Source organism: Polyodon spathula, chromosome 25 (assembly GCF_017654505.1).
Source record: "Polyodon spathula isolate WHYD16114869_AA chromosome 25, ASM1765450v1, whole genome shotgun sequence".
Taxonomy (NCBI): Eukaryota; Metazoa; Chordata; class Actinopteri; order Acipenseriformes; family Polyodontidae; genus Polyodon; species Polyodon spathula.
In genome coordinates, this window is record NC_054558.1 from 13,351,369 (window position 1) to 13,368,818 (window position 17,450).

Genomic DNA, 17,450 nt, shown 5'->3' on the forward strand with positions numbered 1-17,450 from the left:
AGCTTTTCCTTCATTTTATTCTTCCTCACAAAGGAGTCTCCTACTCTTCTCTCTCTTGTGGTCCAGTAATGTGTGTGCCTGGCTTTACCATAAAGTATATGGTCAACACTTCGATCCTGTAAATCGTGACATCCCAGACACATTCTTGCTGGGTGTAGCTATGATCTCAACAAGTATAAACTGCTAGTCTTAAAAGGTGAAGGGTGACTCCATGTTTGCTGGTAACAAAACTATCCACAGCGCTCTCCAAAAGTGGCATCCTTGTTACAAATCATCTTTGCACTAAAATGTGGATTTATGTGTAAAAGAAAACAAAGCTGTTGTAAAAGGATCTTTATTCATTAAAGTAGAGCAGATTGTTTCTGGGTGTTTCTAGCCCATTGGGACAACACAAATACAGCTTGGAAGCAAAGAGCACCATTGTTCTATAATGTTAACCCAAATCTATCATTAAAAAAGATGCTCCTAGTCTTGTTATAGTCATATGTTTTTGCCAGTTAGGGAGACTGACCACAGTCTTGCTGCAATTTAATTTCAATGAAGCACAGGTTTTATAAACAAATACCAAATACTGTTCTGAGTTTGTAAATAATTTAAATCCCCAAACTTGAACCCTTGAATTCCCTAATTAAATGCCTATGCAATACATTTGTGTTCTAATTAAATTAAACGGTTTAAACAAGTTATTTTTTACAAATGTCTGTCCAGTATCTGCGTTCTGTTTAGAATTCCAAACTAGGCTATAAAACAATTACCCCACTGGTTGCTATGTGAACAAAAATGCAGTTTGTTTTTTAAATCCCAGTGTTCAGGAATAACATTGGGAATCAAAGGATTAAAAGGGATGAATTCAGGCTCAGAGCAGACTGTCTGTGTTAGGAGGTTGTCCATGCACCACCAAGATTAAGGCTAAGCAGAAGGGCCAATTATTAAATCAGTCCAGACAGGTCCCAACCACTCTCCTTTGCAATGGCGCGTCGATGAGCAGCTCCCCTTCCCCTCACAGCTTCTTGCGCAGCTTGCCTTTTTTGACGGCGCCCCTCCCGAAGCCGGACCTCTTCATCTCATGCAGGCGCGGCTGGTTCTTGCTCCGAAGCTTCTGGAGGCCCCCGCTCTGCAGGAACTGTTGCTTCTGCTTCTTCTTGCGCTGCTTCAGGATCTGATCGCGGCTCTTCAGCTCCGGACGGGACTTCTGCACCGGGGTCTGTCTCGGTGGGATGGGGGCTCCTCTGCCGCCCCTCCTGCCTGCCGAACAGAGTGAGAAACAATACAGCGATGTGCCACAGCATACTGTCTAGTGCTTTCTCACAATGGAAATACTATGAGAGATACAGTGGCTTGCGAAAGTATTGACCCCCCCTTGGCATTTTTCCTATTTTGTTGCCTTACAACCTGGAATTAAAATTGATTTTTATTTGGATTTCATGTAATGGACATAACAAAATAGTCAAAATTGGTGAAGTGAAATGAAAAAAATAACTTGTTTAAAAAAATTCTAAAAAATAAATAACGGAAAAGTGGTGCGTGCATATGTATTCACCCTCTTTGCTGTTAAGCCTCTAAATAAAATCTGGTGCAACCAATTACCTTCAGAAGTCACATAATTAGTTAAATAAAGTCCACCTGTGTGCAATCTAAGTGTCACATGATCTCAGTATATATACACCTGTTCTGAAAAGCCCCAGAGTCTGCAACACCACTAAGCAAGGGGCACCACCAAGCAAGCGGCACCATGAAGACCAAGGAGCTCTCCAAACAGGTCAGGGACAAAGTTGTGGAGAAGTACAGATCAGGGTTGGGTTATAAAAAAATATCCGAAACTTTGAACATCCCACGGAGCACCACTAAAGCCATTATTAAAAAATGGAAAGAATATGGCACCACAACAAACCTGGCAAGAGAGGGCTGCCCACCAAAACTCACAGACCAGGCAAGGAGGGCATTAATCAGAGAGGCAACAAAGAGACCAAAGATAACCCTGAAGGAGCTGCAAAGCTCCACAGCAGAGATTGGAGTATCTGTCCATAGGACCACTTTAAGCTGTACACTCCACAGAGCTGGGCTTTATGGAAGAGTGGCCAGAAAAAAGCCATTGCTTAAAGAAAAAAAATAAGCAAACACATTTGGTGTTCGCCAAAAGGCATGTGGGAGACTCCCCAAACATATGGAAGAAGGTACTCTGGTCAGATGAGACTAAAATTGAGCTTTTTGGCCATCAAGGAAAACGCTATGTCTGGCGCAAACCCAACACCTCTCATCACCCCGAGAACACCATCCCCACAGTGAAGCATGGTGGTGGCAGCATCATGCTGTGGGGATGTTTTTCATCGGCAGGGACTGGGAAACTGGTCAGAATTGAAGGAATGATGGATGGCGCTAAATACAGGGAAATTCTTGAGGGAAACCTGTTTCAGTCTTCCAGAGATTTGAGACTGGGACGGAGGTTCACCTTCCAGCAGGACAATGACCCTAAGCATACTGCTAAAGCAACACTCGGGTGGTTTAAGGGGAAACATTTAAATGTCTTGGAATGGCCTAGTCAAAGCCCAGACCTCAATCCAATTGAGAATCTGTGGTATGACTTAAAGATTGCCGTACACCAACGGAACCCATCCAACTTGAAGGAGCTGGAGCAGTTTTGGTTGAAGAATGGGCAACAATCCCAGTGGCTAGATGTGCCAAGCTTATAGATACATACCCCAAGAGACTTGCAGCTGTAATTGCTGCAAAAGGTGGCTCTACAAAGTATTGACTTTGGGGGGGTGAATACTTATGCACGCTCAAGTTTTCTGTTTTTTTGTCTTATTTCTTGTTTGTTTCACAATAAAAAAATATTTTGCATCTTCAAAGTGGTAGGCATGTTGTGCAAATCAAATGATACAAACCCCCCAAAAATCTATTTTAATTCCAGGTTGTAAGGCAACAAAATATGAAAAATGCCAAGGGGGGTCAATACTTTCACAAGCCACTGTATGTCCTTGTAGTGCAGCAGAATTAATTGAAAGAAATACATTACAGAGATTCCCATGCAAGGTTACAGGTTTAACTTGCAAAACCTGTGTACACAACAGCCCCCGTTTTAATGATCTAAATGGTGGCTGTATTTAGATAAGCTGCTGTGTGATCCACTGAACAGTCCTGTGGCTGGTTTCACAGATCTCCACTTCGGCTACCTCACCACTCTGGGTCTGGAAAAGCATGGTATGTATTGCATTTATCCTTTATTTTTTGGATTGTAAAACTGTCTTCCTCAAATATGAACATTCGGCAACGATGAACGACTGCAAACATTAAAAGGCAATGGGAACAGTAAAAAATGATAGTAATAATAATAATTAGAAGCTACATGCTCTAAATAAAAGCAGACTAAAGATTATTACTTAATACATAATCAATCCCACAGGTGATAAGTGCAGAACTGGAAATTTTAAATGTGACTGGCTTTAATAAAAGATAAATTGTATTTTCTATCGCAGCAGATGCAGATTACTGTACCTCCTCTGCCTCCTCTACCTCCCCCTCCCGCTGTCCTGGCCCGGCTGCCACCTCCCTCTCCTCCTGATTCGTTGTCAGACACTCCGTCCTCCACCTTGTATTTCTTCTTCCACTCCTCGTAGCTGTGGGGTGAATGGTCAAGGAACTGCATACAACAAGACAGGCCAATTGCAGAAACGTTTTGTAGCTAAACTATCACTGGAACCACATGGAGCATTAACACAATACACTAACTCTCTACACAAGGACAGGCAGCTGTGGTCGTCGAGGACCAATTCAAACCTGTTTAAATAAATACCAGGAGGTCTTTACTCTGGATACTATAAACCTCTATAGACACTCCAAGCTTAAACACAAGTGCAGTACATGGATCTTCCAGGTGCACCCACCTAGCTATTGGTCCTTCCTTCCATGGATCCCCACCACAAGCAGACAAGGCAAAGGCGGCAGCAGTGACAATGGAAACTGCTCTACGATTTGAATAGCCAGAAGTTTTTTTCTTTTAGAGGGACAAGAATTAATTGACCAGTTTTTCTTTTTACCTTGTCTGAAAAATGCTTTGAGATGTAGATTTCTTGAGGCTTCACTGGAACACTGCTGTCTCTAACCATGCTGGATTCAGTAACCTGACGTATCTTTGCTCTTTAGACACGGGGCTAAGAGTCACAAGGACTTCATTACTGTACCTTTGCTGTATCCCTGCAATATAACGCTGGGGGATACAACTAAATAAAAGTGACCAAGTTTCTGTCCAGCAGCGCAGTGGCAGCACTGGCCAGCAGCAGCTCGAGAGGATACAAGTTTTTCTTGAAGGATTTGCTGACAAGCTGACCGCTCTCAATCCTCACGGTCTTTTTCTTGTCCCCCTTCCCCGTCTCCCTCACAAAGCGCTTCTTCTTGCGGTCCCTGGAGGAGGTTGAAGACAACACAGCCAGTAAACTCATATGCTTAGCACAGACGGACGCAACAAGTATGCAGCTGCAACACCGCTGCCTTTACACAGCCTAGTGGACAACTGTTGCTACTAAACATTGAACTAAACTTAGATTGTGTAATTCAAAATAGAGTTCAGTGTTTATTCAAGTCTTCATTCAGCATTCCACTTTTTATTTTATGCATTTCATCCAGAACAGTCAGAAGACATATAGAAGAACTTAACAGCAACGCTATCTCTCGTTTTTTTGTTTTTTTAAAATCAGTGTCTTCAGGTTGCTGATCTGAGTCACACAGCGGTTCTCACCATTTCATCATGTGCTTGTGCTGGTTCATCTTGTCCCCTTCGTCCCCCATGAGGTCCAGGACTGCCCCCGATGCCTGCTGCTCGAATGTGCTGCCTTCTCCTTGCATACTGAGCCTGGAGAGAAGAGAGAGGGAGGGAGGCAGGGTTACATTCCTAACCTCAACACTACACTGCTATTTGAGTACATTTAATTATGCATTCACAAACACACACTCCAGATCGTCTCTTGCTTTTAAATTTCTGGTTTCATTTTTCTTTGTCAAATCTAAACCTATCAAATTATGATTGTTAATTGCCTTTTCCCATTTACAGCTTGGAGAAAAAACCTGTGTTACTGTATACGTACTGGTTTGGGGTTCCAGGGCCACGTCAGGGTGTGAAAGCATGTTTCTATAGATATCACTTACCCTCTCTCAGAGTCGAAGTCCTTGGGTCGGTACGGGATGTAAAACTCTTCATCACGCCCTGCCTCCTTGGCTCGCTTGTTGGGAGCGTCCATTTCACTCTGTGGCGTCTTCCTCTTGCCACCAAGCACTTCTGAAAACACATTCTGCAAAAAAAAAAACAAAAAAAAACAACAACATTTAATAGTGAAGGCAATAGTCCTGTTTGCTGGACAGCAGCAGCAGCAGCAATCAACAGTGCTGGAGTTTAGAAGGTGTGGGTGAGGACAGCAGCAATGAAGAGGCTATTCTGTAGTGCAGATATAGTACACAGCACTGTCTTGTAATGAGAGGTCAATAGAGCTTAGGTTTGCCCAAGTTTCTAATGGCAAATTTAATGTTCCTGTATCGCTTTCTATATTAAGCTGTCTTGGAAGAAACAGGCTTTCCTTGATTACAGTAATGTTAGGGAAGAGTATACTTCTAAAACATTTTTTTTTTTTTTGTTTTTTTAAACTTATAAAACCCTGGCCCTGGTCATACAGCTGTACTCTTCAATGCTGCGGCTGACTGGTTTCTGAAGGGTACCTGGATGCTATCCTCGTCTGACTCTGCCCGCGGCAGGCTGGCAGCAGACCGGCCCAGCAAGCTCTCCGTTGCCTTGTCCTTGCGAGATTTCTGGAACTTGTCGACCAGTCGCATGTCTCGACTCCTCTTTGCTCGCATCACCTCACCCGCTGTGGTCTTATTGGTCGCATTGATCTCGAAAATTGTCTGGTCAACAAAGATGGAGAAACAGTTAGACAACACAACAATAAAAAGAAGGAAAACGCTGCTCGAAACAGAACAGTGGAAGATCCTTGCAATGTGATGGTTGGTGTGTATAATTTTAAAGGCATTCAATACTAAAGCAGTTTCAATTTTAAAAAGTTTAGCAAAATAGTGGTTATTCTGTGGCACACTCCTCGGTAATAACCTCTTTATTGACTGGGGAATCCAATTATTACCTTGAAATACAGTAATGCCATTTATTTACACATGACAACCTGTAGAACTTACTGCTCTGGATTTATATTGTTTGATGCTGTCAACCACCTTCAGTCTCTCCAACTCCACATTTTCTAGCACAGAACCTGAAAAAAAAAAAAAGACCTTAAGTGAACACAGCACACCCAGGCTGTTCAACAGTGTCCTCTAGTGGCAAAGTGCTCAACTGCTGTCTTCCAAAAGGAAAACAGCCACAACCTGTAGTACAATCAGTGAATGTTGGCAGGTACGAAAGTTTACTAATATTTTGCTTGCTTTTGATTTTTGCACATTAACTTTCCATGGATATACTGTTTCTGTTTGGCTGTTCGGGTTATATCATTTCATCGGACTGGAAAGGGAAAATTGTAATGTCGGACTTGGTCCGACATCGGACCGCAAAGGGTTAATGTTCAATTTCCCTTTCTTTAGCTGGTATGCACGCATCTACAAATAAGTTCTACTTGCATGGCTAGCTAATAACTGCCTTGTGTAATTTTAAGGTCATTGATAATATACTATATCAAAGTGCTATTTAAAATAAAACTTGAAACAAATGATTCTCCACTGTGATTTAGCAGTGCTTGTATTTCTTGTCAAACTGGTTGTGTTCTTGCAGAGCTCGGCTCGTGACTCTACTCTGCAAAGAACGCACTTCTCTGAGAAGAGTGGTTTCTAGAGAGGACAGTTTCTGGTACACCAGGTAAAAAGCATGTTTTTTAAAGATAAAGCTTGCAATAATAATAGTGGAGAGGCTGGATGCTCTGTCAATATCAACTTAAACAAGAAAGAAACTCAGAGGGCACACACTTGCCAGCTGCTCAATGTTAGTTTCATTTTGTTTACAAAATCCATAAACTGAAGTAGTTTACATATTTAAGAACTTTCACTGCATGAGGAGGGTTTAGTCACAGAGGTGGTTCGATAGGAACAGTGAGAGAGACTCACCGAGGAGGGGGTGGACTGCGAGGCTGGAGAAGTCTGTCTCCTTGACTCTCTTGACTGACTCGGGCGAGGGGTTGGGCCGGGACTTTAGGTACTGCATGTAGGCATTGTCAGAGATGCGGCGCATGTTCTGCAGGTCCAACGAGTTCTCGTGAGCCGTCACCAGCATAGCCTCCTCATCGTCCAGGATACTCTGCGGCACTCGCCCACACACGCCGTCCTCATCTACACACGGAGAGGGAGAAGCATGAGACATGTCAGTGGTGCCCCAATCACACAGCCCTCATCTACACACAGGGAGAGAGGGGGAGCATTAGACAGGGGCTCCACTGACACACAGCACGCTGTCATCTACACACAGGGAGAGAGAGGGAGCATGAGAAGGGCTCCACTGCCATACAGCATGCTCTCCTCATCTACACACAGGGAGAAAGGGGGAGCATGAGAAGGGCTCCACTGCCATACAGCATGCCCTCCTCATCTACACACAGGGAGAGAGGGGGAGCATGAGACAGGGGCTTCACTGAGACACAGCACGCTGTCCTCATCTACACACAGGGAGAGAGGGGGAGCAAGAGACAGGGGCTTCACTGCGACACAGCATGCTGTCCTCATCTACACACAGGGAGAGAGGGGGAGCATAAGTCGGGCTTCACCTACATACAGCATATTAGTGAAACAGCTGCCTAAACTGGTGCTAGGATTACAGTGCCCTTGCTGTTTCTCCTTTTAACTTGTACCTTAAATATCCAAGGCAATTTACAATTCTACAATTTACTGAGCGAGCACTGTAAATTGATTACTGTGATAACGACAATCTCTATTTTATATCAGTTTATATGTTTGATTGTTTCTGGAAATGGGGTCATACTTTGTAAGTGAAACTCAAGCTGCACACATGTATTGTTTGTATTTAACAACAAAAAATAACATCAACCCACAACACACAATGTGATTATCCAAACTAAAGTACATTCCGTGTAACCAGGATTGTGCGTGTTGCCAGAGGAGGTAGGATTTTTGATTATCTGCTACTCGTGTAAATGTCGATCTTGCTGTACAAGTCATACCTGGCTGGTTGTGCCTGGGCCCTGCAAGTTGCAGGGGGCGCCCTAGGAAGAGGTGCAGGTCAAACACGTAGGCCATCTCATCTGGGGCCACCAGGCTGTATGCTGTACCACTCCTCCCTGCTCTCGCCACTCGACCTACACACACACACACACACACACACACAGAGACACAAAGTAACTGGTTAGAAGAGAACAGTGTGCTTCAAAACAAAGCATCTTACCAGGTTTACCACAATGAGCCCTATTCACACTATTTGTTTAAGCAAAGAGTTTCATGAATACTAGGTTGTATTTTCATAAGACTCTGGAGAAACCTGTCCTTAGTACAGGGATTACATTTAAAACATTTGGTTTCACAGACCCTGATTAGCACTATTGTTGGATTGCCTTATCCCTAGTATCCTCATCACAGTGTATCCAGATCAAACAGCTCAGATTTGAACGAAAGACTATTGTGTTAACAGAAAACAAGACATTGAGTGAACATGCTCAGAATATACCAGAACACTTCAAAGAGAAATTCTCTTTCCTGCCTAAGGATTCCAACTAAAAGCTGAGAAATGTACTTCCAATTGATTAATGAAGTGTTAACAAGCACATCAAAACAATTCAGATTATATTTAAATATATTTCCGCAGGGCCACGGGACACAGCACTGGTAAAGCAATGCATTTCTTATAAAAAAACCACAGGGGGTAAGGATTCACAATGCAAAATACAAGTAACAGTTCTCTATGAACAGATCTGCATGCAAACAGGAAACTCTCCTCACCAACTCTGTGCAGGAACAGCTTGGCTTTGGAGGGGAAGTTGTAGTTGATGACGTTGTCGAGCATGGGGATGTCTATCCCGCGAGCCGCTACGTCTGTCACTATCATCACCATCACCTTCCTGTGCACAAACTTCCCAATGTTGATCTTCCTGGCCGTCTGGTCCAGGGCGCTGTAGATGTATGCACAGTCCATCCCCTCCGACACCAACAACTGCAACAAACCAGAGGTTCACTCCCCTCACCCAGCGCAACTGCATTCACACAAACCCAGAGACACACTCACTCACCCAGCAACTGCATTCACACAAACCCAGAGACTCACTCCAGACCCAGCGCAACTGCATTCACACAAACCCAGAGACTCACTCACCCAGTGCAACTGCATTCACACAAACCCAGACTCACTCACCCACAAAACACTGTCCCCTCCCCCAGTAAGGTTAGGTACACTGTCAAATGACTTATTTAACCATATACTACACTATAGTGCACATGGTGCTCTGTATGATACAAGCTGATTTTCACCCACTCATTTTCACATGTGGGTAGCTGCCCTAGTCTCTGATGGTGTGGGTATCAGCGTGTATCGCGCAGCATCCTTACACAGTATTCTATATACAATCTCTTCTGGTTTGTTGCTTCCCTGATTCTTGGTAGGACATGGATGGATCAATCCACTGCAGCAATTAGCGGAATTTAAAGCAAGCATCATACAAATTATATAGTCTTATTGGTCGTTTTGCATATGGGACAGATTTTTCCCCTCAAACAGGATTGGCTTTGAAGACTCTCCCGTTTCCTCATTTTTAAAGAGGTTTGTGATATTGAGCCATGCCAGTCCCACCCTGCGGGTCAGCCTCACCTCTTTCAGGTACTCCACATGGTGCCTGGTGGCTACGAACACCACTGTCTGTTCCTGCGGCTTCATCACGTTCCTCAGCAAGTGCAACAGCAGAGCCGGCTTATCATCCACCCTCAGATGGAAAAACGCAAGCTGGAGAGAAAACACAGTGCATCCAGAAACAATAAGCACAGTGCATCAGCGAGAGAAACAAAACACACAGTGCACCCAGAAACAATAAGCACAGTGCATCAGCGAGAGAAACAAAACACACAGTGCACCCAGAAACAATAAGCACAGTGCACCCAGAAACAATAAGCACAGTGCACCCAGAAACAATAAGCACAGTGCACCCAGAAACAATAAGCACAGTGCACCCAGAAACAATAAGCACAGTGCATCCAGTGCAGAAACAATAAGCACAGTGCATCAGCGAGAGAAACAAAACACACAGTGCAGAAACAATAAGCACAGTGCATCAAGAGAAACAAAACACACAGTGCACCCAAAAACAAAACACAGTGCACCCAGAAACAATAAGCACAGTGCATCAGTGAGAGAAACAAAACACACAGTGCACCCAAAAACAAAACACACAGTGCACCCAGAAACAATAAGCACAGTGCACCCAGAAACAAAAAGCACAGTGCACCCAGAAACAAAAAGCACAGTGCACCCAGAAACAATAAGCACAGTGCACCCAGAAACAATAAGCACAGTGCACCCAGAAACAAAACACAGTGCACCCAGAAACAATAAGCACAGTGCACCCAGAAACAAACCCAGAAACACACAGTGCACCCAGAAACAATAAGCACAGTGTATCAGCGAGAGAAACAAAACACACAGTGCACCTAGAAACAATAAGCACCGTGTACCCATAAACAAAAAACACACTGCATCCAGGGAGAGAACACACTCACTAAAGGCAAATTTAAAATACTCAAAAGAAACTTCTAAAATTCAATGACAAACATTTCTACTATATGTCCATTAAACAAAACAGACACCTTATCAGAAAATCACTGGATAAGGCGAGAGTTAGGATTGTTCTTAAACAATCTTACAAACAAATTGTAATAGTGTGCCACATAAGACATAAAATATGAAAAGTAAAAGGAAATTAAATCCATCACCATCAATTCCAGTATCATATCAGCTTTTGTTTTATCAGTGGTTGTATCAAATGTAATCAGTCTAAAATACAAAAGGTTTTTTAATTGTGTGCTATGAGCTGACACACCTACCTTCAGCTGGTCATTCAGTTTGGTGTCCACATCGAGTCGAACTAAAACTGGTTCTGTTAAACCTGGGAGAGGAGACCACAGAATAAATATAGTTCATAAAACTAGCGAAAAGTATAACAGTGAAGTTGCATGGACACCACACTTCATTCAAAATGATAAACGACACAGCACTGTGGATTATGACGCGGTCCCTGTTCCTGTGGCTGCGGGTCCTTACCTGCACGGGCAAACTCAACCAGCAGCTTGGGCAGAGTGGCAGAGAACAGCACGGTCTGACGGTTCTCTGGCAGTCGCTGGATAACCCCCTGCAGCTGCTCTGCAAAGCCCATCTCAAACAGCCTGCAGAGACACAGCACACACTTACAAACACATCTCAGTTCTGTTTCAATCTGCAGTAAGACAGACCGGTCATCAGGGAAACTGCAGGATCATGCTTTCCAACCTGCATCGAGACTCACTTCCTAACCATTCAAATAGTATGCCTTCTCTCAGTCCATAAACCACATTTTATAACAATACATTATGATTTTTTTTTAAATTGTATGTTTGTGTATTTTATCAATTATCTCCAAGTAATTTAATACAAGTTTTACAAAATTTAAAAATCAAGAAAATATTTGCAGTAACCTCTTAGTTCCAAAGCCACTGACCATTTTCCTTCAGCCTCTGGTCATATAGTCAATTTGAGTTACGTCTCCATAAAGTGTATATATTCAGACATATGGTAGTGTTTATCCCACCTAAATTTTTACAACAGTAATTTAGGTCCAATTTTTTACCACGGTTTTCTCCCCCAAACGAGACGTAGGTGTGCCAAATTATTGTCTGTATCCTAAAAAATATAGATTGAAGCAGGGTCCTCCGCAACGTGCTCCTGCCAATCCATCATTTTGACCACTGCGGAATCCACAGCGAGGCCACCAGACCTACAGTTAAAAAGGACAACACAGAACTTCAAAACGTCATGGAAACTGTCGGCTCATCAAACAACCAACTCCGGAGACCAGTATCCTGTCAATCAAATCACCACATACTCCACACTGTGCAGGCTTCAGGTTCATCTCAAACGAAACGTGCATCAGACGACCGGTGTGCCAACACCCGTTTTTCTCCCCAATTTAGTGTGCCCAATTATTGTCTGTATCCTCGGCTCACCGCTTGCAACCCCCCTGCCGACTCGGGGAACGGAGGCTGGAGCACGCGTCCTCCGAAACGTGCTCCTGCCAATCCATCATTTTTTCACTGCGGATCCACTGCTCCAGATCCACAGCGAGGCCACTTCATCAAACCCACCACCTCATAGTGCTTACCTGTCACACAGAACTGGAGGCTCCACTGCAGATGTGCCCCTGCTGACCTAAGCCCACATACTACACCTGTCAGCTTCATCAAACACAAGGCATGTCACCAACTCCAATCTTACCCGTCAGCTTGAACAATCACCACATACTACACCTGTCAGCTTCATCAAACACCACCAACTCCAATCTTACCTGTCAGCTTCATCAAACACCACATACTCCACACTGTGCAGCTTCAGGTTCATCTCAACGACCACGTGCATCAGACGACCCGGTGTGCCAATGATTCTAGACCAAAAAGGAAGGAGACCAGTCAGCAGGTGTTTAAAAACAACAAGACGCTACAAGACACGGTCTGCTTTCCTGGGCAGGTTTGATATCATGTGTGATTCTGTACAATTTGTTTCATGCTTTGTGGGAGTTTAGTGAGAAAGCTTGGATTACTTCTGATTTCAGACATCCCATTGATACAATCACCCAGCTACCACAACTTGCGAACGAGTGGCCTCTGAAAACCCCAGTAACAAAGGAAAGCAAAAGATGAGGAATCCAACACCAGCAGAAACACATGTAGGAAGGTGGGGTGACAGGTATAAAACAGCAGAACAATCTGACAGGCAGACAGATACAGAGACGCTGGTAAAACAGCAAGGAGAGCTATAAAAAAAGAAATACATAAAAAAACAAGTGAGTTACACAAAGAAATAAGATATTACACTCACATATCAGGATTCTCGTGCAAGGCAGCAAACTGGTCATCCATTCTGAGAACAGAAACAAATACAGATTACACTGTGCACAGAACAAGGTCAAAAAGCATCCCAGGAACGGGGTCACAGTTTACACTGCACAGAACAAGGTCAAACAGCATCCCAGGAACGGGGTCACAGGTTACACTGCACAGAACAAGGTCAAACAGCATCCCAGGAACGGAATGCACTCAGTGTTCTACTTTACTCTGTTTAATATTTCCATAAGGATCACGTGTGCTTTGTTCAACAAAATACTAAAAACAGTAATAGAAATCAAATACATGTAAAAACCTTAAGTGAATGTGTTGAGCCCTGGAAGGCTGAAGGATCCCATACAAATCAGAAACCTCTCCTACCTGTCTCCTCCGAGAATCAGTGCAGTCTTGAAGCCACAAAACTTGCCAAGCTGAAATAAAAATAAATGTATTAAACACAGTGTTACAAGCAATTGATGTGCCAATTATTAACAGACATTCCCCCAAGTAAACTCAGGAAATAACAAATTAGAGCCATATCATGAAAAAACTCCTGAAAAAAGTACAAATTTGACACAGATGGACAGCAATATTCTCACAATAACCCTGCACCCAGGCCAGGGTTTCACAACTACCCTTGTTTCGGTGCAGTACATTATTGAAATGACCAAATGTCGTGTTTCAATCAGACCCCTGGTAAATCTGTTCTGAAATGATCGCACTGTTTATCACAGAATGACTGAGTCACATCTGATTCAGTAGGTGTACTGACAGATGCTCATGAAGATAGAAGGGTGATGTGATGACCTATACTGGTTATCCAGGAATGTAAGGGCTTCAGGACCCTGGGGAACATGACAGTTGGAAGATAAATTTTGGCTTCATATTGAGGGCAGGTGGAAGGTTTGGCAGAGCTGGTAGATTCAAGTTTGGCTATTAGCTCTGCCTGTCCTCAACCAACTAACTCAGTAAGAGGAGGCGACAACCCATGGGGGGGGTACAAACAACTATGATGTGCTGTTTTGCATTGTGTTATCAATTCTGGAGGTCATTTAAAACGGTCTAAATATCTGATGGGGTAAAAGGTCTTAGCCTGCCTCCAGTTTGTATAGGACAGAGTTAAGGAGAACTAACCGCCTTAGAAATTTAGGTTATTTCTCCCAGAGGGAGACAGGTTTTTGTTTTGTTGCTTTAAGGGCCAGGCGCCCAACGTAAAGTTTGTTTTCTTTTTAATAAACTTGCACAGCCTGCCATTGAACTCTTGACGCAGTGCTTCCACAAACTACCCTGAAAACAGTGACATAGCTCACCTGACCTACAAGGCACAATATCAAAAACGTGGGGAAGAACTTGCTTAAAACTCATGGCTCCTGATCATTTCGTTCTGAACCCCAGGGCTGGGTGGAGGGAGGGCTGGTGTATGTTTCAATAGTTCTGAACCCCAGGACTGGGTGGCGGGCTGGTGTTTCAAGCACTGTGAAATAAAGTGTTTTGAGAGTTTGACAATGGTTGCTGTGGTGGTTACCTCCTTGGTGAACTTCATGGTCTGCAGTGCCAGCTCGCGGGTGGGTGACAGGATGAGAGCACGGGCACCTGTTTGGGCACTGGGAGCCTTCAGTCGCTCAAACATGGGGATGAGGAACGCAGCTGTCTTCCCACTTCCCGTGCGGGCCATCGCCACCACATCCTTACCATCTAGGATCAGCGGGATGGTCTGTGGGAGCCAGGATTGGGAAGAGTTTAGAAGCAGAATCAGATGTCATGCCGGGACAGATATTTCAATATTAGAACAAAAAATGCCTGTAATGTGCAAAATTATCATGTTTGTATTTGTTTATATAATACATTTTATAAATAATAGGTCATCTGATGGGGTAGCAGGTTTACTCTACTCCCAAGATATGGTTTACTGCTATACAGTACGAAGTAAAACAAACAAAAGAATATTTGTTTAAATTTTGAATGAATAGGCAAAAGATGAATCCCCCCCCAGCACCTATTACTAGAGGTGTAACTAAAGTCATGATGCATTACTTATGATGATGTGCAGGTAACCATGTGACTTGTACAGCAACAACTAACATGACATGGTGTTTACTGTCAATTCACGTGAAATAATCACACATGTAAACTGGCCTAATGACTGTGATGGTCTTCTTTGTAAGATGCACAGTAAAGTGATTGATGGACCGATTCATGAGATCAACGAGATGTAATTCAAGAACCATTTGGTAGACTAAATAGCTGTACGCTTTTGATACTGCCCAGTTATACACAGCCTTAATGATTTGTTTCCCCTTATACTTACCCTCCTCTGAATTGGTGTTGGGACTTTATATCCCTTCTTCATCACCCCTTTGTAAACAGGATAACCCAGCCCTGCAAAGAGAGAATAGAAAAGGGCAATCAACAACACAACAGACTTTCCAAAGAAGCATGTAGTCAGAGATCTGAACTCCAGTTTTTTTCATTGTTAAATTTCTCCTGGCTTGGAGTCAACCATTGCTTGACACCCTTGCCAATCTCAATATTCAACTAAATATGAACTGTTAGAAAGATGTCCTCTAATAACAGAAGCTCCAGCAGCCCCGGATTTGAGTACGGCATTATGAACTTGACATGTCAATACATCAGACAAAAAAAAAAAAAAACAGACTGGTGCTTCTTACTGCATCCTTTGTGATTGACAATTAATGAATGCGTTGGTTTAAACTTCACAGTTTATTTTACAATTTACACCTTGAAAATTCAAACTGTTTTGGCCTGCGATAGTCATTAAAGTCCTGGCCACCCCATCCAGTAAGAGTGTTGTTCTTACCCATGGACTGGAAGCCTCCGGATTTCTTCTTCTTCTTGTTCTGGGCCCGAACGAGCTCCCTGGTGTCCGGCTCCACATCAGAAATGCAGTCTGCTGTGGGGAAGCCTGGGACCGTCCTGCCAGCCTGCACCGAGAGCACAGAACTCTCCTTAGTGATCATTGCCAACTGTGGCCATGCAAAGCAAGTAGACGAGTTTTGAAACCAATCTTACAACAGGTCCATTCTCTTCTGAAAGGTGGACTAGAAGGGATGATCTGATCTGGATATCAATTGTGTAGACTGAACCTGACTCCTATTAACTTCAAAGGAACATAGAAGCTACAGTGCAGAGGTTAACTTTGTCTAGTAATACATGCAAATACCACAATATAGTATTCTAGTGTTTGACTAGAAGGTTTGGATTATATAGGTTACATTTGTTAAAAAATTATATGTTATGTTGTATCGGCTACTGTGACTACAGATGATATTATAATTATTATTAACTGGACATTTTTCAGACGGTTATCAGAAAAGTCACCATCACACAATGATAAACAACATCCCTGCTCAATAAACCAGATGAAAAGGCAATGAGACCGACAATTCTATCAGTGTTCAGTATTGTTGGTTGCAGTACGGTTTTTTTTTTTTTTTTTTTTTTTTTTTTTTGGAGAGTACAGGTAGTACTACTCCAATACTCGACTGGTTAGTATGTCGTGAATCTCCCTGTGTTCATTATTATTATTCACATTCTTTCTGACATATGTTGGCTAAGTCTCCGAGGGCTGATTACTAGCTAAAAAACTGTACTGTCTGTAATTAACAAAACATAACTTCACTTTAACTACAAACATGATCAACTACAGTACAGTAAATGTTGTAATCTTAGATGATTCACCAGTCATTACCAATAAATATTATAGTCGTGTCAGTTTCTCGATCCCAGGGGTCTGTCAGGTTTTTTATCAGATCGCATGAAATATACCTTTCTGGAATCGTCTTCCTCGCTGACCTCGGCCGCCAACTCGAACTCCCCACCGTCCGAATCCACATCGGGATCCCGGTTCAGATGTCGTCTCTTTTTAGTAAACCTCTTCTTCCTTTGAGCCATTTTACTCCAATTTATTTTGAGCCGTGTAAGGGAGTGAGGCTGTCAACTCAACAGGAGCCGAAAAATAAAATATTCTGACAAAAACACGATATAAACTTCTACTGACTAGCTTCTCAGTTTACACGTACAGCACATGCAGGACGCAGCCATCTTAGAACACACGTGGACAAGGCACTTTTTTTCGCTTGTGCTATTGCTGGACGAATACATAACATGAAAGGGGGGATTATAATTTTTTGTTTAGTTTTGTTCTTATGACGGCTTTACAGTTGATATAAATAAAACACTTTTCTTATAAGTTTATTTTATTTAACTGTTTCACTGTTTCATTATATTTTTAAGATGAAAAACTGCCATATTTTCAACAGAAGTATCATTAAGTGGAGATTACGTAAGTGGCCACCCCTATTCCGAGGTACGAAGGTCTGGGCTCCAACCTCGAATCTACTAACAGCCAGGATAGGGGAGTTTTATGATTTTATTTGTATTTT

The 17,450-nt window shown here is 42.9% G+C and overlaps 1 protein-coding gene across 1 annotated transcript; it reads right to left on the reverse strand.

The window, feature by feature from the left end:
• Positions 1-320: 320 nt before the first annotated feature.
• Positions 321-17,131, reverse strand: LOC121299857 (ATP-dependent RNA helicase DDX54-like). Its single transcript, XM_041228015.1, has 20 exons — positions 16,834-17,131; positions 15,866-15,989; positions 15,356-15,426; positions 14,573-14,761; positions 13,429-13,478; positions 13,043-13,084; positions 12,513-12,608; positions 11,237-11,358; positions 11,020-11,081; positions 9,794-9,925; positions 8,932-9,142; positions 8,160-8,294; positions 7,093-7,314; positions 6,178-6,251; positions 5,707-5,892; positions 5,143-5,285; positions 4,736-4,849; positions 4,294-4,401; positions 3,496-3,617; positions 321-1,245 (listed from the first exon to the last, which is right to left on the reverse strand). The coding sequence occupies exons 1-20, from the start codon at positions 16,957-16,959 to the stop codon at positions 1,001-1,003; spliced, it is 2,574 nt and encodes an 857-aa protein (XP_041083949.1). The 5' UTR covers positions 16,960-17,131; the 3' UTR covers positions 321-1,000.
• Positions 17,132-17,450: the final 319 nt, after the last annotated feature.

Bases quoted from the DNA above. Each gene is read 5' to 3' on its own strand.
- LOC121299857 (XM_041228015.1), bottom strand. From the start codon at position 16,959: ATGGCTCAAAGGAAGAAGAGGTTTACTAAAAAGAGACGACATCTGAAC. The intron at 12,609-13,042 runs GTGAGTGTAATA...TTTTTGGTCTAG, and splicing joins TTGCACGAGAATCCTGATAT to AATCATTGGCACACCGGGTC. The intron at 6,252-7,092 runs GTGAGTCTCTCT...TTTTTTTTTCAG, and splicing joins CGCAGTCCACCCCCTCCTCG to GTTCTGTGCTAGAAAATGTG.